The 24,005-nt window shown below is 37.9% G+C and overlaps 1 protein-coding gene across 1 annotated transcript in view; it reads right to left on the reverse strand.

The window, feature by feature from the left end:
• Positions 1-24,005, reverse strand: part of PREX2 (phosphatidylinositol-3,4,5-trisphosphate-dependent Rac exchange factor 2) — a 186,547-nt gene that overhangs the window by 26,191 nt on the left and 136,351 nt on the right. The window contains exons 32-35 of the mRNA XM_010575899.1: positions 21,470-21,687; positions 18,619-18,721; positions 16,265-16,408; positions 11,800-11,914 (exon numbers count right to left, since the gene is read on the reverse strand). Coding sequence (XP_010574201.1) covers positions 11,800-11,914; positions 16,265-16,408; positions 18,619-18,721; positions 21,470-21,687 — 580 coding nt within the window. The remainder of the gene's footprint in view (positions 1-11,799; positions 11,915-16,264; positions 16,409-18,618; positions 18,722-21,469; positions 21,688-24,005) is intronic.

Below are 24,005 nucleotides of genomic sequence, written 5' to 3' on the forward strand. Positions count from 1 at the left end.
CTTCCAACCTAAACCATTCTGTGATTCTCTAATCACAAAACTCATTCTGCTGGTTGAAAAGCTCATAAAACCTGCTGGGGCAGCTGAAAACAGAAACACCTGGTAGACTTCCCTGCTTGGATGAGGCATCCAGTAAGAACCAGGCAACAGCTACCACTGCAGCAATCCTGGCCAAGGTTAAAATAAAACAAAACAAGAAAAACCCCACTGAGCTATGGAATGTGTAGGGAATAAAACATAGATTCTCCAGTGGAAACCCCAAGGTATCACTATGATCCAGCTCCATTGCCTGTGCACATGGAGCAGACCTGACTAATGGTCACAGCTGAGCCATGACCCAGGCTGGAACTATGGAGTGGGGTAACCAAATTTCAGTGGCAATAAAATCTGAAAATAAACACTGAAAAGAATGCATCCTGGCATCCTAACTCTCAAATGACAGGATCACCTGGATCCTCCAGTCATGAAAACATTGATTCATACAACATACACAGATAAAAATCATTCTCCTCCCCTTTTTATGGTTTTATCTGTGAAAGAAGTTATTCACATTGTTACACACTTGCAGGGGAGGGGTGCAGACTGCAGATTTGAATAGCCTTTTATTCTTCAATAACCTGGAATAACTGAGCTGATAAAAAAATCCAGCCACCTTTAATTCTAGTAGATTTTTCTTCCTATAGCTTTGCAGTTTTGAAAAGCATCTTCTCCCAAATGTAAGGCTTGAATTAATCCCCTCAGAAAGCACAGCAAAGCTAATCTAGTTCTGTTATTCCATTAAGCCTGTTGCATGATCCAGAATGTACTCTGTGTCAAAGGAAGCTGGAGACTATTGGAAGGAAAAGAGGTTTGCAGAGAAAATTACTCATAAATCACTTTGAGTGGCCACAGCACATAAAAGCTGCCTCAGCAGCAACAGACCAACCTTTTTCTTTGTTAGCAAAGCTAAAAAACAAAGCATCACCCTGTCATCCACTGAACATTATCAGGCTGAAAGCCTCTACTGTTTTTTCCCGCCATGCCACAGGAAAACCTGCCTCATTCAGAGTCTGTTCAGCACTCCCATGCTCTTTGGACTGTTATTTCAGCAAATTCAGCTGCATTAAATGAAACCAGAAACCAAATATAGAACAGTACACACATTAATGGAGTACATGGAAAATAATCAACTCAGGGTACAAAATGAAGCAACATGGACACTAGAATGTGATATACAATTATAGGAATTACTCCATTAACTCAGTCAATTATTCATTAACCTAAAGAGCAAACAAAAATCAACTACACACAACATTAATTTTAAATATCAAAATATCCTGTTATAAATTAAACTATTCCCCCCCCAATCAGATAACACTTCCAGATGTTTCTCAAGTGCTTCATTTTTATTGCTTTTCATAAAAACTGTCTTCAGTATTTTACAGAACATGACAAACTGTGGACAGCATATAAATTTCCAAAGCACTTCACTTAATTACTAAATGCTTGTTAAGGTCCTTAATCATATTTTATGGGAAAAGTTAATGGCAATCTTGGCATGGTGCCCAATTTGGACAATATTTTCTAATGCATTTGAAATGAACAAGAATGAAATCATAGTTCTTTGTCTGCAAATGTGATGCCGGTTTTGCTTCTAAAAAAAACCTTAGAATTTCTCTAAGCTGCAGCAGAAAAGCCCTTCTTTAAAAAAAGGTAGAAAATCCAATAGGCATTAAAACTACAGGGGATTATTGCCATGCTCCACTTTCATAAGATATCCCCTATGTAACAATGTCAAATAACGGGACAAGTATTTCAGGGAAAACTTACACTGGAATGAGGTAACAAACATCTTAGGGTTCAAAAAGAAAAATCTATCACAAGATGAATGCTTTCCCAAGATGTCTTCCCAGAACTTGAGTACAAGAGAGATACAGAAGTACTGAGGTTTTCTCAGTGAAGCATTTTACAGGGTACCCTCCAAAATTGACCCAGACATGTAAAATCCTGAAAATTTTAAATGTTGAAAATTGAACCCTAAGGAGGCTCCAAACCTGTAGAGACACATATTCTTGAGTAACTTTGTACATGCAAGTAATTCAAGCAAAGCCAAGTTTCTAGTCTTATTATCATTTTGTTGTTCCAGGGTTATCCTAGATGTTGATCATCTTTTCTTTAGAATACAAGGATAGTAAAGAAGTGATTGGAGTGGGAGAGAGAGGGAGAGGGAAGGTAATTGGGTTATGGCATTAAATAAAGGCAAGTTGGGGGTTCTGCTCTAGAAAGATTTTGCTCTGATGTTATAGCAGAGAGGAACTCAGTCTTCTATATTTTCTTCATCACTGTGGCATACGTATAAATAAATTAATACTGACTTCAACAAAAGGATGGAAATATATTTTAATTCTACTTGATTTTCAATCCCTTGGAAACAAGATCATGTAGATAAGCATGCATCAGTACAGAGGTGCAGAGTCAGGAAGTGCTAAGTTCCCTAATTCTTTTCTTCAGCTGAAACTACAAAGCAGATATTTATGACATAGATAAATAATATCTCCGGATATTTGCATATATATGCACACATAATTCTGTATTTCTTTAATAACAGTTCTATGTTCTGCCAACTGGTTGTTAACTATATAGGTGAGCATGAGTATAGCATGTATATTATATATATGTATACGCACACATTTGGAAATACTTTTTGGTATATCTCTCTCTATATAATATATATATTCAATTGTTTCTGTAGTACAAAGTACCCATTGCAGAAAACAATTTGCTGTCACAGCAAACAAATTTAAGTGTTTTGCATGTTCTTTCCACTAAATGGTAAGTCTCAATAAATGATAAATTACCAAGTATATAATTACCCTCTCAGCCCATACTAAGACCTAGTGATTTTAAATGATGTGTCCTAACATCTGTGTCAGTGATACAGTGTCCTATGTACAGTGCCATTAGTAGTTACAGAAAGGTTTAATTATAACAAGAGAAAACCTTTATGACCGTATCACAATTTTAAATTCTCAAAGAACATACATAGTAATATTCTGACCTTTCACAACTATTGTGCAAACTGAAAGGCAGAACAGAAAATTTTAATACCATGTGGCTCTGAACTTGCCATGGGTAATTCATATCTCATGTGTAAGAAACTCAGTAAGCCCCTCCTTTGGACTTGGCACTGGTGAGCCGCACCTCGAATACTGTGTTCAGTTTTGGGCCCCTCACTACAAGAAAGACATTGAGGTGCTGGAGTGTGTCCAGAGAAGGGCAACCAAGCTGGTGAGGGGCCTGGAGCACAAGTCTTATGAGGAGCAGCTGAGAGAACTGGGGTTGTTTAGCCTGGAGAAAAGGAGGCTGAGGGGAGACCTTATCGCTCTCTACAACTACCTGAAAGGAGGCTGTAGCAAGGTGGGTGTTGGTCTCTTCTCCCAAGTAGCAAGTGATAGGATGAGAGGAAATGGCCTCAAGTTGTGCCAGGGGAGGTTTAGATTGAATATTAGGAAAAAATTCTTCACCAAAATGTTTGTCAAGCACTGGAACAGGCTGCCCAGGGAAGTGGTGGAGTCACCATCCCTGGAGGTATTTAAAAGATGTGTAGATGTGGTGCTTAGGGACATGGTTTAGTGGTGGACTTGGTAGTGTGAGGTTAACAGTTGGACTCGATGATGTTAAGGGTCTTTTCCAACCTAAATGATTCTATGAGTCCTGGCTGATTCCAGGCACAAAGTGACAAACCAGCTTTTGTCAGTCTCTACTGTAAATGTAAGCAAGCAGAACTGTGGGAAACTGCAGTCTATGGGGAGGAAGATGTGACTGTAAGGTAAGACAAGCAAAATACACAGAGAAAAGAGGAGAATAATTAGATTTAGTTATGCACAGAAATACCTACAAGTGGGGAGGGGTGTTAAGAAAATTTCAAGATATGAAACTTAATGGCTTTGGTGGCAACTGTCTGCTTTAGTGGAGTAGCCTGGGAACATAGCTAGGACACAGACTTTCAACCCTGGAAAACCAAATGCCTAAGAAACTGGAATCTTAAACAGCGCAGATGATTCTTCATAGCGCTCCTCATTTCCCTGCAAGCCTGCAGCACCTGGCTAAACTACTGGTCTCCCACCAATTTAATCCCTCTCCAGTCTGTGAAGAGGGCACATTGAGAAATTGGTGTTAGGATGAGTACAAGTACCTGAGGTGCAAACTGTGTAGGATGCTTGCAAAAGAACAGCCCTACTATCCCAGCAGGCACATCACAGCCCTACTCTCACACCTTTACAAACACACAAGGAGGGATCATAGAAATGTGAGCACAGAAATGTGAAGACAGAAAGTCATGGATAACAAAAAATGGAAAAAAATACTATCTGCTCTATGTAACACTCCCCACTATTCACATGCTACATTTTAACCCCTATTTTTCCAGGAGTCTAGTCTCCAGCATCTCTACCTACTTCCAAGATCACTTGAAACCATCCTATTTGTGATGTTAAAGGGAAGTTCTTGGGCCGCAGATCAGTTACAGCTGCCTTCCTGCTTCTCCCGTCATTATCCAAACAGCCAAATCCACACTGAACCCATTAGTACTAACTAATTGCTTCCACATTTGCCTTTCAGACAATAGATGTCTCCTTTTTGGCTCTTGATATTCCAGACATGGAATACACTGTTAGAAAAGACAACATGCCAAAGAGTCATTGGGTGGTCAGGGTTTCTACTGCAGCTAGGAGCTGTACATGCTGCAGGCTTGGGGGGGATTCCTATCAGTGACCAGGAGTGAAAGAAAAGGCTCCACCTCTGATCACTGCAGATACACGTTCTCTGCATTTGCAGAAGATAAAGAAAGCAGAATGAACCAGATGTTCACCTCAGTGAGCAAAGACTCAGTATATATAATCCATCAAGACACATAATTTTCAATTTCAGGACACTACCTATAATAAATACTGATCATACTTCGTCAAAAGTCTAAAGAAACAATGAATTTACACTTACAGAAAGAGCACAGCACTGGAATAGAAAAAAAAACAAAGCTAAATTCAAGCCAGCTGGCAACATCTTTTAGACAAGCTAGACAAATTTAATTTACTTTGTCCAGAATCTCTCTATTCTCTCTCTGGTCTTGCTTCACTTAGATGCAATGAATCTTAATTTCTGTTCTACCTAAAATGCTTCTCATTAAGTTCATCAGGAGACAAATTTAGCTATTATTTCCTTGTTATGTCCTTCAGAGTGAATGCTTAATTTTCAATCTCTCCTTCATAAAGATTTTGCATTCAGAGAGAGTTCAGCCACAAGTATCTAGTTCATTTGGAAACACATCTTAAAAATCTAAAAGGCATTAGATTTCCAATTTTTATAGTCATATAAACTACACGATAAATTTGTGTATGTAGCATTGCAGTCCGGTTTTACTGTCACTTTTTAAACACAAAGCAATGTATCAAATACCTAGCATTGAAAATACGAAAATAGTTTTTCACCTGCTTTATAAATATTCCACCCACCAAAAAGAAAATATTTTCACAGAATCACTCTCTGAAACCCGTAACTCTCCTCAGGTTACTCTTTTCTGAATTTGACGGCAGTGACAAAAACTGTTAATGTTGCTCATTAAGATGTCACTCACTGAAGTGGACAGACATGAAAGAAAGGAGAGTAAGACTAAAAATCACAGGACAACAGCGCACAAGGACAAACAGTATAAGCTTCTTAACCACATGAGCAATTTGGTTCGAAAAAGCTTTCCCCTGGAAACAGGGAAGGAAGGAATCTGGCAGTTTTAAGGTGGATTTTAATGCTTTTATTACAGGAATTGCTATATGATCTGGTCTTTGTGATAATGCAGGTATTGTCTTGAGGACCCATCAGTTTATTCGAGTGACAGACCTTTCATAGTAATTAACTATCTCTAAGTAGATATGCCCTTTATGTCATTGTATCTCATTTATACCAAAGCAACTATTAAAGAATTTTAGTTCAGCCTGAAGCCATGACTGCCATCACATCTATTTTCTGCCTTGACTAAATTATGCAGGATACAGAAAACATCAGCCTGCCAAGAAGCCTGCAGCTTGAGAGGCTGCTGTGCGTGTGTACATGCATGTATAAATAAAAAAGATGTTATATTCCTCAGACAGATTTTGTTCCATGCTTGCATAAATTCTAGGGGCAAAAATAGTTTCCTTTTTCTTGTCTTTTTAAAAATTAAAAGAAACAAGAACACCCAACAACATGAAAACCTCATGGATTATAACATCCGTGAAAAAAGAATTAAATTAATTTTGCCATCATTCTGTGGAGGCAACAAATACAGGAGGCTTCAGACAGAGAAACTATTTGAAGTTACATTGTAAATGAAACACTTTAAAATGACAAATATTACATTCAGTGTAATCAGATGTTCAATGTAATGAGGCTAGTTAGCTAAATCATTTGTCATTAGATTCACTGATTATAATTGCTTCCTTAGCATAACAGACTTGCATTTACCTCCTAAAACGACATCCAAGAAAGCAGCAACATAAGGAAAAAAACCACAAAAAATGGCCTTTTCCCTTTACTGCTTGCTTTAATTTTTCTTCTATTACGGCTGTACAACAGGCTACAAAAGTAACCGCCAATAACCCTGGACACAGCTGACTTCAAAGAAGAGTTCCAAATCACACAGAATTGTAGGCAGGAAGGAAGGAACATTTTTTCCAGACCTTCTTTGTCTACTGATGCACAGACAAGTCAATTACTACACAGTGGTAATTAGCACCCACACCAGTGGTGGGGATGGATAGCAATCCTCAGCTGCCTTTCCCACAGCATGATCCTATCTCTGGAGTGAAGAACTGGGTCATCGTATAGCGAGGGGTGTCACAAGAAAGAGCCATGCTGGGGATAAAAGAAAAGCTACAGGAAAGTAGAGCTCTCCTAACCTCACCCTCATCTATTATTTTGCTTACTTCCCTCTGATTATTCCCAATCCAAGCCACCATAACATCGGGAATGAAATTTTAAAGGTGTTTAGACGTCTAAATACAAGCATACGTGCTGAAGAGGCATTAAAAATGCTTATGAATCTAAAAGCCAGTGATTTCACTAATTTCTCATCAGCTAAAAATTATCTGCATAGATAGTTTTGGAATCCAAACAGGTATATTCATGTGCGGTTTTAGGTACCTATATTTCACCATAGTTTGTTCTTGCAGTCAACAATGCACAGCGAAGCATACTGCAGAGACCCAGAAGCTGGAAGCATACTTGGTACAGGCACAGCCCTGCACCTGACTGAATGACCTGCACCCTGAACATCCTCTCTACCTTTGAGATATATCCCTCACGTGCACAGGCATGTCCAGGAAGAAATTCATAAAGAGTAGATGTGCCTGGACTTCTCTGATTAAGAAACTAACCAGGAGCACCTGCAGAAAATTGCATTTTAATAGAATGTCATAGGAGCAACCCTTTTTTTTCCAAGAAAGAGAATTCAAAGACAAAAAAAAAAAAAAAAGACTAATCTGATAAAATGTTAAATACTCACAGAGAAAGGAAGACTGGAGGAGCAAGCTTCCTTACTACTGTAGACTGAAAGTCCCATCCTGGGCTATCAAGTCCAAACCTCCGATAGCTTGGACAAATATTACAGAAGTTGACAAACCTACACTCATCAAGGTCCATTTTAACAAATGGCTTACTTTTTGCAGGCAACTAATCCAATACCTGATTTCTCTGCGGATAAAAACTGTTCTCATATCCAACTAAACGTTTTATCTTAAAGTCCAAGGATTGGCTGAGTTGTGGCCATTCAGCTAACCTGTCTGTCAGGGTCTGTGCCAGCTTCCAACAGGCCTGCATCGCAACCAATCTTTTAGTTGCAGTTAATGACCATAAGATTTATTTCTATGCAATGTAATAACTACCATACTGAATCTCACTCTGCAGGAAAGAGACCTGTACCAAATATAAAAATCATACTCAAAGGACAGAATGTATTTTAACTAAGTAATTCTTAAAGCAGTAATGCTTCAAAAATTACAATTAAAGTTTACCCTCATGCTTTTACAATTACGTGACTCAAGATTTGCAAAAGAATACTTAAACCAACTAAGCAGTCCAAGTAAATATAGTGCATTTGTGAGTTTCTGTTATTCCTATCAGTATTTGCAGTTATGGATTCAAACACCATTGTGCCCTGCACTGTTGAAGCAAAATGCTCTCTGGTATCTGTAAAAGCAAAAGGACTGATTCAGGATAGAAAAAGCCTATTCAAATGGCAAAGAGTACCAAAGGAGGATGATGGGGAAAAGTGGGAGGAGGCAGGAGAATGCAGAATGGGCTCACTTAACATCAGCCTCTGTACAGGTCAGATACACAGGTTCTTTCTGGTCCTTTTCTAAATTAGAAGACAACTGCTGAGCTATCAAACACATAGTAATAGAGATCTCTAAAATCCTTGCTGACCTAATTACTTTCACTTGGTTGTACTGCATGTTTCTCATTAGCAAACAGTTTGATGAGCTTAAATTTACATTGCTGGCAACTACTAGCAGCAGCTTAACTTGCACACAGAATTTGAGTGTAACTTTCTTTTCCTTATCAGTGTCAGAGAAACAGAATTGGTAAACTATAAAAATAAGTGCAATCTGGCTGACTGTGAAAAAGGAATCCAGCGCAATTAAGAATATTTGTGGGCCAGATGCTGAAGACTTCCCAGCAGTTTCAGAAGTTTCATAAATTAGGTATTCATTGTTGGGGTTTTTTTAAATAACATCTTTATTCCAATAAAGTACTTCCTACATATTGCTGGGGTAGGGGGTGTTGCCTCAGGAATTGTAGAAAAACTCAACTTTAGCTGGCCTTAGAATAAAAGTTCCCTTACGTTATTAATTAGATTCAGATAGCTAGGGTTAAGTCTCTTACAGAAGGTGGAGGGACATTCTCTCCATTCCACATAAGCATGAAATTCTATAACCAATTTTCAACTGTCTTTCATGTATTCTCATAAAAATGATAATCTTATCATTACTATTTCATAGTTGAGGTAGTATTTGCAAAAGCCCTAAAGCAAGAACCATAAAAGACAGAAGCTCTTATGATGCTCAAATCAGTGTCAAGGAGGACAATTTTGCACCTGGATTTATTGTACCACTTCTGGTATTGTGGAAAAGCTAGTCACAATTCCATAGTTATGAATGAATTTTGCAATAAAAGCAAGGATTCAGCTTCTTGACTTCATATGATGGATAAAGGTTATCCTTCCTGAAACCCACTGAAAATTTACTAATATGTCTTTTAATTCATTCAAATAAATAATTTCTAAATTAATTTTTTTAAGGAACACACATCAGTATCAGATTTGTCACGCAAAAGATACCACACTCCTCAAAAATGTTCTATGTACTCAAACTTTAACAAGACTTTACCACAAGAAATTAAGAGGTAGCTGAGCAAAGGTACTACTCATTTTTAATTTTACTGTCCTACTTGGGTACATCCCAAGTTAGGCCAAAATCTCTGTTTGTAAGTGGGACCATACACAACGAAGTGGTCTCATCTGTTTCACATTATTAGAGCATTATTATCGAAATGCGTCATGAATAAAAGCAGCTGAACTTGTATCAAGAGTTCTCATCAACAGATGGCTCGCCTGCAGTGTCGCTGCCAACCAGTGGTTTCATTCCCACTAGTCCCCATCTTCTCCCACTACTTTTTCCTTTGGTCTTGCTCCCATTTGCCTTCCGCTGCTGTAGCAATGGAGAGATTGTAAGATGGTCATCAGATGGTCATTTCACAAGCAAGCAATGCACTCTGTTTCTATGGAGAAAGAATGGTTAATGGATTGTATCTTGAATGACTTATTTTATTACTGATTAGGTGGTTCTGCACAGAGGATTTCTTCCACGTGAAGAGTTTAAAATAGTATTATTGCACTTGAGTATGTTTCCAGGGAATATTCAATTTCACCTTTTTGTTCTTCAGAGCAATTATCCAAATGTTAATATCTTTTGCTGCTGTAGTTACTTTATTAGATTCTCCTGGCCAAACACCTACACAGGCTAGCAAATGGCAGAACAAGAATGAAGCATCTGCTTTTCTGTTTTTCCTCTTCACATTAATGTCAGTGAATTCCTGAAGCTGTTTGTGCCTCATTTAAGAAATGGGTAGAGTTCACCAGAAAGCAACAAAAAAAAAATCAATTACTGAATGTTCTCATCAGACATTAGATGGCTGGAAAAAAATCCAAAATTTTCCTATTCTTGTGACTGGACAGAGCTACCCATGGTAATTTTTGTTGAACATTAACTTTTTCACAGTAACTTCTTGCAAAACCAGGCCTTGGAGGTTAGCAACTTATGAGAGCTGAGTCACAGCACCGTAAGAGGAATGTACCTCATTAGAGCCACAGCATGAATGGAGGTCCTAACACATGACGTAAGCAAGGTCAGGGAACACTAGAGCATAAAGTCAGGAAGAATTTCTTCTAAGGATTTTCATAGGGGCTAAATTGGGCCTATTCACAGAAAAAACAGCACAAGAAGTCTTGCCTTGTCCAACTGATAGACATCTCTTTCCAACACTAGCTGACCTCATCTAGGCCAAATACTGGCATGACCAAAGCTTTCTGTAAAATTGATCTATAACATAAGCCTTGTCAAATAATACTCAGGAGGAACTTTTTTTTCTAAATAGGAAGTATTAATACAAGAAGCTGGAAAACAGACTAAATAAATACTACATTTGTCATTAACATAGAAGTGCACCAACACAGATGTCACAAAAAAATTAAATATACAGTACTCACTGAATACAACTGGCTTTAAAATCACTTTTACTATAGCACTGCTTAGATTAAAACAGAATCTAGAAAGTCCACTGCTTTGATAACACAAACATAGAGAAATACTTTTGCAAGATCCATGAAGAAAACCTTCCAACAACAGGAGTGGGCCAACAGGTGAAGGAATTGGAAAAAGAGACCCTCATTTATCCTCTTTCCCCTTCTCCATTGTCCTTAACCTCTTTTTTTAGATCCTGTTCTCTGCTGCCTTTAAAAGCTGCCTAACAGTTCTAGTGAAATGATAATGTTTCCATCTGATTCAAGAATTTTAAAAGTGAATAGATGTGATTTTACTGCAGTCCTTTGCACTCTTTTTCTTCAACTCATGTGCAAGTAAGTGTACTCAAACAGGTGTTTTTCACAGGTACAGTGAGACACAAGAGTGATCTATGTACACATCTTCATTATTTTACTTCATAACTAATAGATTATTTTGCATACCAGAAATTGTGTCTTTATGTGCAACTTCTTAATGAAATACTGAAATGCACAGCTGCATAATCTTTACATATACTGGCAAATATGCACTCTCTAACCCATACCCGAAGCTGAAGCAGGCATCCAAATAGTTTATATTCCCATTAGTATGGTGGGCGGTGGGGAGGAAGATGCTCAGCTTTGAGGAAAACAACACTATTTTTTAAGTCCTATTCTGTAGAATTAGGTAAATATGGTCTGCAAAATCAGATCATAATGATTAGCAATTCTGATACGCCATTTGTCATCAAGTAGACATTTCCTTTTCTATATGCACTAGTACAACAACCTGGAGGCAAGTACAGCTACAGCTTTCATGGGAAAAGAGTTTTTTAAGTATCTTAACAGTGCACAAATCAAAAAAGTCAGAACCATGAATCTTGGACCTTACTCAATCATGCACCAAGAAACAACCACATACAATGCACTTCAGTTTAAAGATGTGTCATAGAAACTGAGCTGAAAAGCAAAAGTTGGTAAACTAATCTCAGGAATGTTGGTTTATTACCCACCGTAGTTTCTGGTTATACTGCTTGACTTTTTCTAGTGAGGCTGCATTAATCTGAGCTTGAAATTCTTCTACTGAGACACTGTCTCTGTAATAATATCCTTCCATGCTCTCCAATGCTGTGAAAAGAGAAAGGAGAAGGGAGATGAGAAAAATCAGTATTAAATATTTAGTATTCGCCTTCTTTGTAGCTTTGTTCACACACTAGTGAATTACTTTTTAACCTTGAGGCTGTGACCCCACTGTGGATTGCTGAGCCGTTTCCATATGTCATCAAATTCATACAGATCTCTCTTTAAGATTTCATTTACAAGAAAAATTATATTTCTTGCCCTGTGGAAAACATAAAGGAGAATGCTAGTTTCAGTTCTGTTGCTCTAATTAAAGTACTCCTGCCCTGTGAATGTAAATGTGGGTTTTAGTTCTGATATATCCTGGAAGAAAACAGTAGAATGAGCTGGGGCAGAGGAAAGAAAGGATTAATGTACCAGCTACTTTCACAGAGGGAGACCTAAGAACTTCTTACGAAGCCCAATTTTGGGAGATGTGGAGCACTTGAACCTCTAGTTATTCCCACTGACAATGTGAATGCCTTCTTCTGGATCAAGTAAAGCAAACTCCTTGATCTCTGAAAATGCCCTATAAGCATCTTTTCAGGGATCGGCTAAGTTTCTAAAGTCAAATACATGACTATGTCCACCTTTGTTGTACTCAATTCATCAAAGCAAGGATGAATATTGCTACAAGAACTCAGGAACTAACCAAAGACTTCCATTACAGGAAGGATCATATGTCCTTCTCATACAATCACTGCACAGAAATTAATAGCAGGAACAAAGGAACACGCTACCATTCCATTTTGGGATGCTCTTCCTAGCAATAGTTTTCAAAAAGAAATTAAAAAAAAAAAAGAACATTCCCCTAGCCCCTTCAATTTAGATACTCAGGAAAGTTTAACCTGTTCTTTAGCTGAGTCAAATCAAGTGTTTGAAAGGCTCTCAAGAAAATTTGGACTGGAAAAATCAAGATCTTCACATTAAAAGGCTAACAATAAAACATAGGCTCTTGGTGAAATAGTTTTTTGGGGGAGAAGCGCTAAAGATTTTACAATTAGGAATATTGCCACTTTAATAATCCATACACATTCTAAGAATTCATCACCCTATCAGAAAATGCAAGCAATAAGCAGAGTTCTGATGGAAACATGCTGCTGTCTTACAGCTCCAGCTACACACAGAATATTAATTTTGTTTGTACTGCTTAATATGACCAGTTAATAAATAATTCATTCATTGTGAAAGAACATGCAAATTGCACTCCCCTTCTGTGCTTTCAGAGTTTGTAATTCTACTTCTCTGCAAAAATACACTAAATTTCAGCAGTCAGACTTGCTTCTTAACTTCCTCGGTGCTAAGTCAGACCAGAAAGCCCCCACAAAAATATCTGCTGAACTTCATTTATAATAGCATGTTAGTATAAACTGAGTTGATAATCCGTCCTGCTTATTTTACTGGCATAAAGTTGGTTTTATCCAATTAGATTACCCAACTGGGAAACTCAGTCATCTGTCGGGACTGGCTAGAGCACATAGTTCTGCCTCTACAGGCACCACAGGGGATGGCCCCTGCTGGCAGGGAATCCCACCATGTGTGCTTTGGCTCTCCCCTTTTTGAAGGCTTTAACAGTTTTCTACCTAATATATTAGAAAGCTCTTTTGTAAGGAAGCTTTCCTTACAAACATGACTTGTAGGGTATTCTTGAATCTGAGACAGGATATTATGGTCTGAATGCATAGACAACTGAATGGGAAAACAAAAACCTGGAAGGATGGGTAGGATCAAAGGGTAGTAGCTAATGGGACATGGTCCACCTAGGGGCCCATTACAAGCAGAATACCACAGGGATCTATACTGTTCAACATCTTTATCACTGACCTGGAGGAGGGAAGTCAAGTTTGCAGCTACTACCAAATTAGGAGAAGCAGTGGATATACTCAAGTGCAGGGCCACCTAGAGAGGGACCTACACAGGCTGGAGGAATGGACCAGCAGGAACCTTGTGAAACTGAACAAGAACTAATGTCAAATCCTGCACCTGGGAAAGCAGAGCCTAAAGAGCAGCTCTGCTGAGAAGGACCTCGGGGTCATGTTAGACAGCAAGCCTGAAGATGAGCCTGCAGTGTTCTCTGGCAACCAAGAAGGCCAAGGGCATCCTAAACTGTATTAACATAAGCATGGCTCATAGACTGAAAGAAGTGCTTGTCCTTACTTTATTCAACACACATTAGGCAGAATCTTGAATACTGTGTCTAGTTTTGGGCCTCACAGTACACAAGACTTGAGTAGAGGGCCACCAAGATGGTCATGGGGTGGAGCACACACTCTGTTAGGAGAGGCTGATGGACCTGAGCTTGTTCAGCCTGTACAAGTGATGGCTTTGGGAGGACCTACTAGCCAGGTGCCATTAGCTACCAGGAGGTCAACAAGGAGACAGAGCCAGACTCTTCAGAATGGTGCATGCTGGCAGGACAAGAGGCAAGAGAAATCTGAATGCTAAGAGCAATAGCTCAACATTCTCAAACCCCCATCTTGCAAATCGGGATCCTTTTAAATGGAAAAATCCTTTACACTTAAGTATATGGTTGCACAAAACTGTTTTTACAAGTGGAGGGATACATAATATAGCCTGGGTAAACATTTAAAAGCTTTTAAAAATGTCTACAGTCCCAATCCTGCAAATATATAGACTTATAATTTTAGGCATGGAGCTATGCAACACAGAATAGAGCAACACAGAGATAGACTGATGTGCACCTACTTGTGCCTTTGATAAAGTATTCCAAAAACCGTGATTTTCTAAATGTCCCATTTGAAAACATCATAAACCATTGTATTATAGGCAGGAAACAGCTTAGATCTGTTAAGCCTGGGAAGCAAGCATTCACTTCACAGAGGAACTTACAGAAGATTTCTACATTTGTAGCTAATAAATTTCAGTTAAAGATGGGTATCTACTGAGTTAGTTTGATGGCAGCTCAGCCAAACCTCCTAGGAAAGGAGCAAAAAATAGAATCCCAATTCATTCATTAATGAGGAAAAAACCCCCAAAATAATGATTTAAACACTAGGATTTAACTTCTTATCCAGGACTACTACTTCTTGGAGTCTAATGGACTATTTTGGAGGGGGATCCTTCAAAATTAAAGAAACTTGGTATGATAAGGAAAGGAGAAATCTTCTGTATTACTGTAAATTATTAAGCAGATGTAACACTTGAATGAATCTTTGCCCTTTTCCTTTAGCTGACTACAAAGATGTTTATCCTAAGACTCAAATATTTTGGGTTTCTGGAAACAGAAAGGGAAAAAATTCTGCAACACACTGAATCCCCTCCTGAATCTAAAAACATTAGTATTTCCAGGATTTCATCTGAACCAAGGTATTTTCTGTTCTCTTTCATGTGCCTTTTTGCCTGCTTTACTGAAATGTGTCTCCTGCTCAGTGTTCTCATTTTCCCCTATGACTGAAATCAATCTGTTCAAAAGGAATCCACTGAAGTCTGCCTTTATTAGTTTGTTTAAAAAAATCAGACTTCAGGATCTTATTTTTTAAAAATTGTGTGGTTTAAGTTTACAGTAAGTTCAGCTATTTCTTCATGTATGTTTGCTATTTCCTTTTACACCCTCCTCATCTATCAGAGACCAAACCCTCCTCAAAACCTTCATTTGTATGTCTGACTTCTGCCTATTCCACATAGACCCTGGAAGCCTTTTGCAAGGTACAGAGTACTTTCAGCTCCCTCTGAAATCAAAGGCAGCTCAAGGCAATCAGCACCTCGCATTCACCATTTCAGTGAATCAAACTCCACGCTCCTGATGACTGTAATGACACTGCAACTAATGCAGGCTGCCTGCAATTTATGAACAGTCTGAACATCAGCGCCACCATTCATCACTTCCGTAACGTTTGCAGTGTCATAACTACAAAAGCCTGCAAACGTTATTTAAGTCTTCATAACTTTTTAAAGAGACAGAATTCTCAAGGGATAACAATTTAGTCCTTAAATCTGAAGTAACAGGAAAAGATTATGATCGCATTTGGAATGCAGAACACTTTTAAAAGCAAGTTGCATGGTCTGACTATTGTCTGCTAATATCTACAAAGAACAAAACAACATTGATAAAAGAGGATTCATTCTTTGGTGTTGGAATCATATAACAGGTATAAACTTAGAAATGTATACCCATGCTTCTGTTTTTTTATCACAAATCTCAGCATTTCTTAAATTCACATTTTAATTCAAAGTTCTCAATAAATGCCCACATTAAACAACACATTTAAATATAAGCACTGTACCCTAATACTTATGAAGGATTTAAATCAGAGCGAATGAGTAGGGTTTCAAAGAGAGTTAAATATTATGTAAAAGAATTGGGGGGGGGGGGGTGTCAGGATTTAAAACTCAGCTTACCTTGTGAAAAAAGTACTGGGTGGATTTTAAATCCCCCTCCATTCTTCAGCCTTTGAGGAAGCTGTTCAAAATGGTAACTATCAAGGTAGAAGTAAACCTTCAGGGTTTGCCGGCTTCCTTCTGCTTGGTATGTGATTGGTACATCTAAGAATACAGTCAGTGTAATTATTTCTTTAAAAGCAATGACACGTCCTTTTCCAGAAACTGTTGCACCCAAAATTCACACACTTAGATAAAATCACTACAGACACAAAACTAACACATGCAGTATTTTACATTATACTCAGTGTTCCTCTGGTCACTTTTGGCCTATCCATTATCAGGAAGTAGATAAACAGAAAAGCAGTGACTGTCAATGACAGCAAAAATACTGAGCAAATAAAGTAGTTAGAAACATCCTACTTGTATTCCCCATAAATCTGAAGAAACATCTACATACAGCACATAGTTTGAAATCACTGGAAGAATGCCTTTAGCCATATTTCATATGCCTTCCTCAGGTGCACAATGTGTCAGGTCACTGTGATTATACAGAGTCAGACTCTCCTCAGATTTGTGTGGGATAGAACACAAGTAAATATACAGTAGCCTCCAGCATATTCATTAAATTATTATTAAACATCAGGACTCAAGTGAGAAAACAAATGTATTATGGTAAAATATATAAAACTGTAAGAGCAGATTTCATTACACTTTGACAAACTAAATGTCATAATACATCAACTGGTGTAGAGTTCAGGGCTACTAGCAGTATCATTTTGCAGTTACAGTGATTCCCCAACATATATTGTGTGTATTATGCTAGACGATTAACATGTAATGACCATTAGCAAAAGTTGACAGAAATTTTCCATTTAGCTAAATCTCCCAGAGGAATTTAGTTTAATTCAACTTAAGCTTTTTCCTGTTTAAGTATCTTTTCCATACATAAGTCTCCAAGTTGAAAGCAGTAGCAATAAAATTTAGTGACTTGCATTAATAATATTATTATGTAGTTTTTACACTATGTGCACAAACTATTTTGTACCTAAATGGAAAAGATTCCAAAGGGGCATTTTTCGATGTTTTTGGTAATAAGAAAAAGAGGGGGTTTGTTTCATTTATTATGCGCAATCATAAATGGTAAAACCGAATCTGCCAGTTCCTTGTCTTCTGTAACCACAGTCATGATGACTGTGGTGGAAGCACTTTAACCAAAAGGAAATACAGCATTTATTACAATCCTAGAACACATGGACTTTCCATTTATCTCTGTTTTAGCACAGACACTTCAGTTGGAGGATACAGCAATATGAACAGTTCATGACACAGGCATAGGGTTAACTCCCCATCAGGAGGCCCTCCTGTAACTCCAGTTCCATGTTGTTACCTGGCTTGGCAGGGCTGCTTTTTAAAACAAACACTCTGAACAGGGTCCTTACTTGAATTATACAGAAATAAACATGGTCTTATACAGGCTAATTCCTACCTGACTACCAGCCCTGCCCTACTGAATTCTTTGGAGCACGGGAAGCTTTGTGGAGGAGCTTTATGTCTTCTGGTTTTGGTTATTGCAGAAGTTCTCTCACATGTGGTCTCGATTCAGCAAGGGAATTGTTTTAGAAAAGCTTGATGTGAAGCAGACATGCTTTCCTCCCTTCCCAGGGGAGTTATGATACTTAGGAAAAAAATGAGGGCTTTTTGCTCACTAAACAAAGTTCACTGCAGGAAAATCTCTCCTGGCTGAAACATATTAATAAAGAACTGGCTGAAAATGAGTGAAGGGTATAAACAGCAGACTGCGAAGACAGTCCCTTCCTGCGAGTTGGGTGAGTATTGGGAGGAAGCATTCAGGACCTTGATCATCTGCACCAGCGGGTCTCAGAGGAAGTTTCTTGCACAATTTAAAGCTATCCTAATAGTGTTTGCCATCTCCTTTCAAGGAACTCTTCCAAAATCTACTTTGTCTTTCAGACAATAAATGAAATGTTTTTTATGCTTCTCCATCTCATCTCAGTTGCATTTATCTATTAAGACCTTCAAGCTTACTTTACACATGACTCTTCAATAACAACTAGATCTTCCAGGGACTTTCCTGATGCAGTCACGTACTCCCAATGGAAAATTCGGTTAAGCAAACAGTTTTGTCCCCAAGGTTACTGACGTTGCCAGATAATGACTCTGCATTGTCACTGATGTTAGCTGTATTTCAGGAAATCTAGGAATATTTGGAGGGCTACAGATGTACTAATTCTCCATAATCCCAAATTATATAATACTCCCTGTGGGAGGTAATGTTCTAGGAGAGAAAAATGTTACAAATACAGAAAATGTTTCTCAACAGTAAAACCCAGATACAAATTATAATTACTCACTGGCAACTAGTGGTTCTGGCTCTGATTGTCTGAAGTAAAAAGTAACTTTTTCCAAGTCAAACAGTGCAACCAATGTATCTTCTAGCATGGCTTGCTCATCAGCCTAAAAAAGGCAAAAGAAAAAGTGAAACGGTCATTTCAGCCAGATGTTTTCCCTACCAGAAATAATATGAGAGCAGGACATAAACATAGCTACAGAACGTTGCACAACATTTCACTGATGCAGTGTATAACCTAATTAACTCCTAGATAATGTAAATATCTTTGCTTCTATTGGCACCTTCCCTTTTATTACTAGTCCAAGATTATTGAAATGAATGTTATCATTTCACATAGTAAATTAATAGGTAATTTATAGCTACCATTACTTCTCATGGCTTTTAATCAAACAATACTGTAATTATTCTTTATGTAAGATACCAGACTTCAACAGCTTGTCTTGACACCAGATCTAGCTTGTAAATTAACAGAGGGGAAATGTGAAAAACAAATTCTTCTTTTTAGCAATTTTCTTTAAAAAATGCCATAACTTTAGCATTTCATTTATAAAACACAGATGAGAGTTCATTGTGTCCACTCTAAGCTCCAATAATTGAACCAGTAGCTCAGAATGAGTACAGCTCAGGGTGATTTTTGCACTTTCACCTACAAACCTCTAGATGCAAATCAAGTATGTAGATATGTCAATATTCTGATTTGCATCTATGGTTCACTCTGTGTACTCCTGAGCTAGAGAGACAGCTAAAGAAATCCAGACTAATTTACCAAAAAAGCTTCAGGAAGTAAATTACTAACTTCTCAGGGCACTTTACTGAACCTTTCAAAAGGAAAATAGTAATCTACAAGTATGGTTACCTTGAGTTAAATATGTGGAAATCAATAATCGCTTAAATTAATTTTGTTCTTTATACAACCCTCACCTAGCACCTTAAGTTACCAAGAGCCAAATGGAAATCTGAGGTGTGCATTTTTCCTCCTCTAAGAACTGAAGCAGTAGGAAGGCAAAGAATAATAAACTAGCTGCCTATAAAATGAGAATAAACTATAGCTCACTGAATTATAGAAAGGAAAAAAAAAAAGAAAACCACCACATGATTTCCCTGATCTATATATTGAAATAGCATTCCCCCTTGTATTTAGGAAAAAGCAAAGCTGCTAGAAATATTTTGTCTCCTGGTTCAATTTATGAAGTCTCTATGGACAGAGCAGTTTTATCAGCAGAATAGTCTGAAAACCATTCAGTGACATGGGAAATCTTTGCATAACTGCTTATACTTTACTGAACTCTGGCCATAATGACTGTAATTTCCTTCAAATACCCTTGTTTAAAATAACACGGATCATTTGTAAGCAAAACAGTGCTGAGAAGGTATTGAAGAAGTTGCCTTTAAATACTTTTCACTTGATTGAGAATAGTTAGACAGAAGAGACTAAATTTAATTTTATTTTCAATTCGACAATGCATACTGCTGGTATCTGATTACATGAAAACAGCTAAGTAGCATGCATTTTCACAACAAAGGAAATCTCTACAATCTTGAAAGAAAAAAACAGAAGCGTTCAGTGCTGTAAAGACAACAGTTATTTTGTGATAATATGACAACTAAGTGCATGGAAAAACATTAGACAGGCGCCAACTGAATTTACTCTTGAACTCTGAGGACTGCAGCACCAGGACATGCTGGTGCTGCATGGCGCTAAAAAGCATCCAAGATTCAAGACATGAACCCAAGCTTCCCTGACTGCTTTCTTCACACACCCCTCATGTGGATAAAGAGCCCTCCTGTTTCTCTCAGGCACTGACTTTACCTGTTTTTAAGCTGCACACCTTGTCCTGACATACGCTGTCCCATGCAAGCCCACATCGGTAACTCAACTACCTGTGAAGTAGTTGTTCACACTAGCTCAAGTCAATGCTCTCTAACAGTACCATACACTAATACTTTACGATTGTGATTTAGAAATACTTTTATTTCTATTAATCATTTCTGCTTCTAAATTTTATCAGGTCATCTTGACAGCAATTTGCTGCCGAGATAGACAAGGCAAAGAAAGAAGACCTTTGATACTAGGAACACAGTCTGTTATTTGCATTGACTTTTATACAGTAGGATGTACCAAATCAGTTATTTTCAGTGAGCAACTTCAGAGGTTGAGAAGACCACCATGGAGCAGACCATGCAGACTGCTTCACAGTTCTTCGGGTTAGCAGCCACCAGTCTAGTGTGAGAAGCAGCTTAAATAGCTGAAGCAGCACTTTGGATAACTGGGGATTAGAGGACTACAAAGCCATGTCCCTTTTTTAACTGTTTCTTAACCCATGGCTCTTTGCCAAGCCTTGTGAAGAAATAGCAGATTTCCAATTACTCTGACAGGCTAAAAGGATTTGCCCTATGACAGGAGCAAAACAGACTAGCATGTCTACTTCAACTACTACAGACCTATTGTTTTTGGGGGGAGGGGCTGATAAAATTATCTAAACCCGGTATTTTATTTATCTTGCATTGCTGCTTTTTGCAAACTGAAGTTCTGGTTACCACCTAATACTACATTCACTTCTAAGGAACAGCTATAATAGCAGTGGGGAGTCAAGGGTAAACTCACTATTTGCTAACTCAAAACAAACATAATACTGTCTTTGTGGAAAACATATTTCCCATATCACAAACAAACATTTCCCGTCTCTGTAATTATCTAAATCACAAATTTTCCAAATAGCAGCTAATTAAGTAACAAGCTAAGCACAAAGGACACAGAAAATCACATTTATAACTAAGACACATTTAACCGTGCCCTGGGTTCAGGGAACAAACACAGACTGTGACCAAGCATGCCACATGAGAAGTCTTACCAGGTTAGGCGAGAGCAGGGACTGGAAATGAAGGAGAAGACCTGCACTGGCTATCTGTTCCAGCCACCTTCTGCTGGCCTCTAGTGTCTCCATTTCATATTCTTTGTTGTTGTCAAACATCTGATTTAAGGCCACCATTAGTTGCTCTGAAAAAGCGCAGACTGTGGCCACTAGGCTCTGACAGAAGACCATATCTCGCCTGAGTTGTATCTCGCTATCTGTGATGGGTAAAAACCAAAAAAGGAAAAGCAAAAATGGAGCAGTAGATTAATTAACAGCAAAGGAACTGGGTTAGAATTTTTTTCTCTGTCTAAAAACCAAGTCATTTTAATGTAAAGTAAATTACAAAGTTTACAGCCTAATGTTATTCCCAGTAACTAGCACTCCACACCCCAAACTGCCATTTTCCACATATAAAATAATCTTTTAAATGCTAAAATTATACAGAAATGTATTTAAAATCTGGAATTTAAAGTAGTTCTTCATAAACAATGAAGAACTGTATGTTTATCTTGTAGATTTTAATGTACATGCCACCAATTCTATGTACTTTTGATGTTACAAGGTGATGGATGTGAGGCAGATCTCTTTGCTGCAATGTGAGAACCAGCTGGGCACAAACACATTTACTTCCCACAGGAAAGCAAGGATAGTCAGAAGCTCTTAATATGACTGCATCATCTGGTCAACTCCACAGCTACCAGCTGGGTAGGACAGATGAAGACTGCCTGCTGTAAAGTGCAGACAGGGCATATAGGAGTGCTGCTACCAGAATGCAATCTATCCAAATACAGTATTTTATAAATCCATAATCTAGAAAATAAGCACAGAGCAGCATCACATATTCAGGAAGCAGCAGAGATTTATGGTGTCAGGAAAGTCCAGGACAGGTCCCTAGGTAGAATTCTACGGAACCATTAGCAGCTGATTCAAATTAGGTACTAGCTAACCTACCAATTTATCCTGGAGGGCACAGGCATTAGATTAGCTAAAGGTCAAAAGAGTTAGAAAGGGAAATACGTTCTCAATAAAGCACAAAATTGTAGTGATAAATATTCAGTGCTTCCTTCTCTTTTCTGAAGGTCTTCAAGTATTTTTATCATTATGAGCTGTTAGGCAAACTTCAATCACAAATGGTACAGGTAGACTTAATCTTTCTCAGAGCAAGAGAAGAAGATTAGGTGATATTGAGGTCTTTCCAAAGCCTAAAATCTTAGTCCTTACTTTTACATTCCTCTGCCTCTAAGAAGCTTAGCTCCTTTTCCACCTTCTCTATAGACCTGGCAAGACTTTAGATGACTGGATAAGTCAGCAGAAATAATTCTGTACTCATAAAATTAATACTGACTTTAAAAATATGCTTTTCTTGGACTCCAAGTATTTCTCAAAGTAACTCCATTCTGTCTGTTTTCCTCCTGAAATCTTCAGTCTTTTCCTTGACTATTGATAATAGTGACCACTCTTTTACTATCATTTTGATTTCATTTGCCATCCTCTCAGGACCCCAGGAATGTCTTCCATAAATGGTCTAATCACTACTGCCTCTGCACTATGACTCATTGCTTTTTGTTTTGATTATTACAATTAAACTCTGTCTCTCCAATCTCTCAAGTTGTGCAGATTCCAGTACAGACAGAATTTTCATATTTAAAAACTCCACCCATCTCTAGCTTCAAAAATCCCACTGGCTTCTCCGTGGTCAAAAACTTTCCAATGTCACAGCAGCGCTCAGGGATTTGAGCCCAACACACATTCTCTCTCCTCGCTTTGCTCAATTTTATCTCTGTTTGCCTAACAACAGCTGACTTTCAGTGCCTTCCCCTGTATTACCTCCTTCTGAAGCAGCCCTCTTGTGTCTCCAACACCTCATTTCCAAACCTCATTTAATACTACTCGAAGATCAGATACTGTATCCAAGAGCACTTTGGGGTCTTTTTTCAAAAGAATTTTTACACAGAATAAACTACAGAATTTACGAACTTATGAAACCGTGTAAATAAGGAAAACTGCTTTAAAAAAATATCAAGTCTGGGGTATTTTCTCAGGTCACTTACTTTAAAACACCTGAGGAATTTCTAAAAACTTTTATAGTATTTGGAAGAAATCTGACAACAAAGAAATGTTATATTCCACTTTATAAAACTGCAGCTACGTGTCATAACAAAATAATGAAATAATGATGCATTCATATAGTGCTACAAGATGGTTAAAATAATCAGCTTTTACAGTCAAATGTGACTGCTTACTTGAATATTATGCACCTACAAACTGTAGAGAATCTTCTGCCATAAGTATTATTTTCTAAATACTGATTGACTGACATTTATTTTGCAGACACACGTCTATTTTGTGTATTTGAAGCTGTATGCTGTACGCGGTGATGGTCGAATAATACACAGAATAATCAGATCCCTCCAAAAAGGAGGGACTTAAAAAAAGGTATTCTCTAAAAAAAAGATCAAAGGAAAGATAAGGGTTAGAAAAGTAAGGTAAGTCTGGAAATAGATGGGAATGAAGAGAAAAGAAAAAAAGATAG

This window comes from Haliaeetus leucocephalus, unplaced genomic scaffold (genome assembly GCF_000737465.1).
Source record: "Haliaeetus leucocephalus isolate CR32 unplaced genomic scaffold, Haliaeetus_leucocephalus-4.0 Scaffold506, whole genome shotgun sequence".
Classification (NCBI taxonomy): domain Eukaryota; kingdom Metazoa; phylum Chordata; class Aves; order Accipitriformes; family Accipitridae; genus Haliaeetus; species Haliaeetus leucocephalus.